The 5,610-nt window shown below is 32.6% G+C and overlaps 1 protein-coding gene across 1 annotated transcript in view; it reads left to right on the top strand.

Moving 5' to 3' along the window:
- Window positions 1-5,116, top strand: part of LOC106466514 (bromodomain-containing protein 7-like) — a 120,278-nt gene extending 115,162 nt beyond the window's left edge. The window contains exon 15 of the mRNA XM_013926805.2: window positions 2,978-5,116. Coding sequence (XP_013782259.1) covers window positions 2,978-3,268 — 291 coding nt within the window. The 3' untranslated portion in view covers window positions 3,269-5,116. The remainder of the gene's footprint in view (window positions 1-2,977) is intronic.
- The last annotated feature ends 494 nt before the right edge of the window (window positions 5,117-5,610 follow it).

Here is a 5,610-nt window from a genome sequence, read left to right as displayed (position 1 = left end):
CAAATAGTGGGATTGACCATCACATTATAATGCCCCACGGTTGAAAGGGCGAGTATGTTTGGTGTGACGAGGATTCGAACTCGCGACCCTCAGATTGTGAGTCGAGTGCTTTAACCACCTGGCCATGCCGGGCCATTTGTAAGTTGAAGAAAGAAGAGAAGACAGAGTTTTTAACATTGAGCTATATTCTAGGTTCATTGCATGTTCTTTGTTGGCCCATCTACGACACACATTCTTCACATTACATAAGCTAATAAGCCAATATATTGATGAATCAATGACATGTTGGTAGAGAGAGACTGATAATTCTCTAGTAACCTAATGTAATGTAACTTTTTGTGCCTTCTTTGAAGCAGTGTTCCAAATCAGATCACTATAATCTAAATATCTCCCAATTTTATGTTCAATTGAAATCATTGTTAAGCCAACAAGATAGTCTTGTGACATAGAAGAATGCACACAAGTTTTTATTATTTTCAAATTTGAAAATGACTTCTTACCAGATGCAACTGTTACAGATATAGTGAGAATAATGCAAAGTATTACACATAAATTTTGGTAAATATACTGAATGTCAGATATAAATATATTGAAGGGCTGCTAATTCTGTGCATTTTTCTTGAAGTTGAGTATATAATTAAAAAAGATAATTAATCTCAGTCAATAACTCTGTAGGGTCTATGTCTCCTTCAAGATGTAAAGGTACATCTTTGCATCCCTTTTTAAGGTCATTGTCACTCATTTTTGCCAAAGATTTAACATCAGATATGAACCCATACTTGTTCTTAAACTGTACCATTTGCTTGTACAACAATTGTTTCATCCACCGTAACATTAAAGAATTCAATGCAAAATTTGTCAGTTGGATCAATTATGGGCTCATCTGATGCTTCATCCTGGAAAATTCTACATTTATTTCTCACACACTGCTCTGAAATTTTTCCTCAATGATCCAGCAACTTCTACTGCGTTTTGAAAACTATGATCTCTGTACTCAGTCTTATAGTCATGGATACCTTTCAACAATGTCACTGTGATGTCTAGCTGCATATCGATATTTTGCATTTGCTTGCTTACTCTGTTTGTGACAGGATGTCATACCAGGTAACTGTGCAATGAAGAAATTTGAATGATTGTAGCTACCCAGAAGACCATTGGCTTCAACATAAGTTACACTGTGAAGGTCGGAGTTTTCAGTAATTGAATGATTGTAGCTACCCAGAAGACCATTGGCTTCAACATAAGTTACACTGTGAAGGTCGGGGTTTTCAGTAATTGAATGATTCTAGCTACCCAGAAGACCATTGGCTTCAACATAAGTTACACTGTGAAGGTCGGTGTTTTCAGTAATTGAATGATTGTAGCTACCCAGAAGACCATTGGCTTCAACATAAGTTACACTGTGAAGGTCGGGGTTTTCAGTAATTGAATGATTGTAGCTACTCAGAAGACCATTGGCTTTAACATAAGTTACACTGTGAAGGTCGGGGTTTCAGTAATTCAATAATTGCTTTATAAATTGCAGGTGCCTTGAAACGTATCACTTTTACACAATGAATGCGACTCTCCTATCAATTTTGAGATGGCAGTTTCACTGCATATGTCACACATGATGTTAGAACTATCCATCTTTTTGTTGAGGATGCAAAGAGATAATAAATTCTTTGCAAATTTCCAAAATAAGTTGAAGCTATTTCACAAGACTTTGCTGCATCACATAGAAGTAGGTTTAAACTGTGACACCCACAAGGGATGTAAAGGCAGCAGACTGATATCAGTATAGGCATTAATTGGAGTAGTTTCATTTAAAGGCTTTATTTCTTGCTAGAAAAGGAAAATAAGTTTCTCTTTCTCGTTTCAGGTATTTGGGCTGGGCTTTTCTCCAACAGCTTTAGTTTGTGGAAGGTTGAAAAGTGTTATGGTTTAATTTCTGAACTTTTAAAGGATTCAAGAGACATATATCTTGTAAATAGGGTCATGCATGAGCTTGTGGTGTTCTGTTAAGTTCTAAAATTTAATGACACACATATGTGTATCAATATTTAGTAATTAAAGTCTTAGGAAGCATAGTTACAGGTTTTAAGAACTTGTGATTTCATTAATCTGTTGGTGTTGGATCATGGAAATCAAGAACTGATGCCATCTCCCTAATCTTTTTGCATTTCAGTGTTATGTACCTTTATGGGGATTTAATCTTGTAACTCTTTTTTTTTTAATTTTTAGGAAATTGTCGTTTTCTGAATAAGATACGATAAGCAATTGCTAGAATAGGAAGAATTAGCTGAAAAATGCAACTATGTTGCAAAGTATAGGTGTTGGATTGTAATTATAATTTATTGTATTTTTTCTTTAACGACTGTTGCAATATGACAAATACACTTACCAAAATTTATATAAATCTCAAAAGACTGATTACACAGCTCTGCGATGGTTTTATTGTCTTGAAATTTTTACATCTTGTATGGTAATTCCTGTACGCTGAATCCAAAAATGCTATCCATTTTTCTCCATCACGTACAGATTTTTCTCAAAACATCATATGTATTTTTGCATAAGTGAATCATTTTCATTGAAATCTGGTCACATTTTGTTATGCTTATCGATCGTTCTATAACCTAAACATAATAATAAATGTTCATTGTGGTAAACGAAATAATTATTTGATCTAAGTAAAAGTTTTTTTTCTTCCCGATTTGTAAAAAATCCTTATGTGATAGAAAAAAAATTAATATTATTTTCGAAATCTGCGTAGCTGAATTATGGAAATTCCGTTATTAAAACCAAAACCACTTTTATGAAGTTTAGATTCGCAAGCATGTGTTATTTTAGATATAACTTGCAATTAACACACAATAGAAAACATATTTGTAAATTCTCTTTAGTTATGACTTGTTCTTGTAAAACACGTATTTAAATGTTTTTATTAGTAGTAACTTCTTACCACATGTTTATAACGAAATATTTTTTTTTACTGTAGGTTAGTCCAGGCTCATTAGTTTGTGTTGATAGCGTAAGGAAAGCGTTAGGCATAACTGCCACCACCACATCTTCAACCAGTGCAACACCGGCTTCTTCTCCTGCACAAGGCACAAGCAGAGCAGATGAGGAACTTCCTTGTAATCATGAAGGCGACTTTATCACAAGCAATTCACCATCACATATGTGTAGTGAAGAGATTAATGAGCAGCCAGTCCTTGACCAAGATCTTCAAAATTTCCTTGAAACTGGTCCTCTGTTACACATCTGTGCTTCTCCTACTGCAAATTGATCCAAAACTCTCAAGCATCTGGATAATATTTCTTTCAGTGGATGTGACTATTACAATAAACATTGTATGTTGAAGTATAATTTTCTTGTGTGTATGTGTTGTAACGGATTTATTATTTTTTGTTATTGTGTATATAGTTGTCGGCAAATGGGTGTGTTTAAGAAATAGTCTATTTGGTGTTTCAAATATAGAGAATTTCTTTTAGTAAGCCACTAAATATTCTAGTATATAACAATAAAGTACAGTCAGAGTAAGTTATGTACTTAGAGGGAAACTAAAAATCAACCTGGTTGTCACTCTAGCCAATTAAATATACTTTTATTACGTTTCTGTTTATAAAGATTAGAATACATTATCTCATCACTTGAGTACCCTGGCTGATTACGAGGTTTGGCCAGCTTAGGAGATTTAGGTCAGTCATAAATACAATTCTAAGCTAACAAGGTAAAACAGTCTGCATAATTTAAGTATACTAATGAATGATAAATGAAAATAGAAAGTAATGATATTTAAAACTAACTACTATAAACAACATTATTAATGAAAGCAATAAGAAATAGATAAAATAACATACCTTACTAAGGGGATCCACAACCACTAAAGTGGTTAATGTATATTTCTTTGGTAAATTCCTCTCTGTAACACCACCTTTCACCAAAGAAAACTTACTAACATGTCCTCTATATAACTTAAGTGACAGTTAATTACCATATGATTTAGTTTAAAACATGTGTTGGTATAGCATCAACTTTCCCACAGCACAGAAATCAAAGTTTAAGAAGATACAAAACTTGACCACTACAATAAATCAACGTTAACTGTAATAAGAAGAAAACAACTAGTTAAACTTCATATGTGGTTTGTCTAAAATTTTTTACTACCAGTTATACTTGACAAATATTTAGAGAAGGCTGAAAGAAGTAATATATTATGTTCAATCTTTTCTAAAAGCCAAAAAGAAAATATTAAAGTTCTATAAAAATAATAAATTAGTTGATATTAACTATATTCAATAAATGATAAAACATCTGATGGTCGATACACTAAAGCTGTTTACTTTTACACCAAATAACATCCTAACATCAAAGTGTACACGTGAAATTTTTTGAGAGGTTGAGATTCTGTATAGAACCTCTAAACCCATAGTTATTAGCAAGGATATTGTTGAATTTTTCACAGAATTGAGTGAATTTTGTGTTTAATTTTCACAAATAGAAACCTCGATTATGAAAAATGCGAGAGTTTATAATCTTTATTCAACATATCTTGGAATGATGAACAAATCCTATTGTATCTAACTCACTGGGAGTAGGAAACATTTCAACATAACTTATTTGGAATATTCGTTTTTGGGAATGGAAAGTTTATAACTTCAAATTTGAAAGTGACCATTTTATTAAAAACCTTAAAGTTAATTAATGATGCTGATATTCAAGTCTAAATAGTTTGCTTCGTTTCTATTGGAAGAGCGTTTTCCAGCGTGAGCTCTGGCGGATAGGTTTGTAAGGATGTGTGTAGAAAACCTTGATAATTTGGAGTATGAATATCCATCAAAGTTTGCATATTCTTTTTGGGCTCTGTGAAATTATAAAAAAAATTTATATAAAGATATTTATTACATCTTCTGAATATCACTAGGACTCGGACACAGTATGAAAGAGGTTTAGAAATTTAACTAAGAAATAAAAACATCTTATGAAAATTTTCATTTTCCCAGAAATTATAAATTGTGTAATAGAACCTCGATACTTAAAAGAGTAAATATATACTTGTATCCGGTTTTTGTTGTTGTTTAGACTCTGCCTTTGTAACACGCTTGTTTATCCGCAATAAAAAACAAACTGTAAAGCTGCACAAACGTTGGAACTGATTGTTAGATGAAATACAATTGAGTATAAATACAAGTCGTTATATTGAGAAATCACTTTACTCATCAAAGCTGCAAAATTTATATATAGCCCTACAACCACTTTTCAGGACCGAACAGGCTGCAGCTTAGAGGTACGTGTATTTTAAGAATTTGTCTTGATAGAGGGCGAGCGACCTGCTCAACTCAGAATGCACTCAACCAGTGATTGAGCTCTGCCGTGCTTGTGCGAGTTCTTTTGTATAATTATATTTCATGTTGCATCATAGCTTTACGACTAGATTGTTCTGTGGTGCTTTAAACGTTTCCACTATGAAATAAAGTTTCATTAATTTACATCGTTACTGAAAAATCACAAATGCCTAGTTATTTTAATGAAAAAATAATAATAGTTGTGTGACTGCTTATAACATTCACAAATTGTACTTTTATAGTAGGACGCTTCGGCCAGTGGCTTACTTTAGAAAAGATATAT

Source organism: Limulus polyphemus, unplaced genomic scaffold, assembly GCF_000517525.1.
Source record: "Limulus polyphemus unplaced genomic scaffold, Limulus_polyphemus-2.1.2 Scaffold2284, whole genome shotgun sequence".
Taxonomy (NCBI): Eukaryota; Metazoa; Arthropoda; class Merostomata; order Xiphosura; family Limulidae; genus Limulus; species Limulus polyphemus.
The sequence above is the reverse complement of the archived record's forward strand: the minus strand, read 5'-3'. Positions and strand labels throughout refer to the sequence as shown.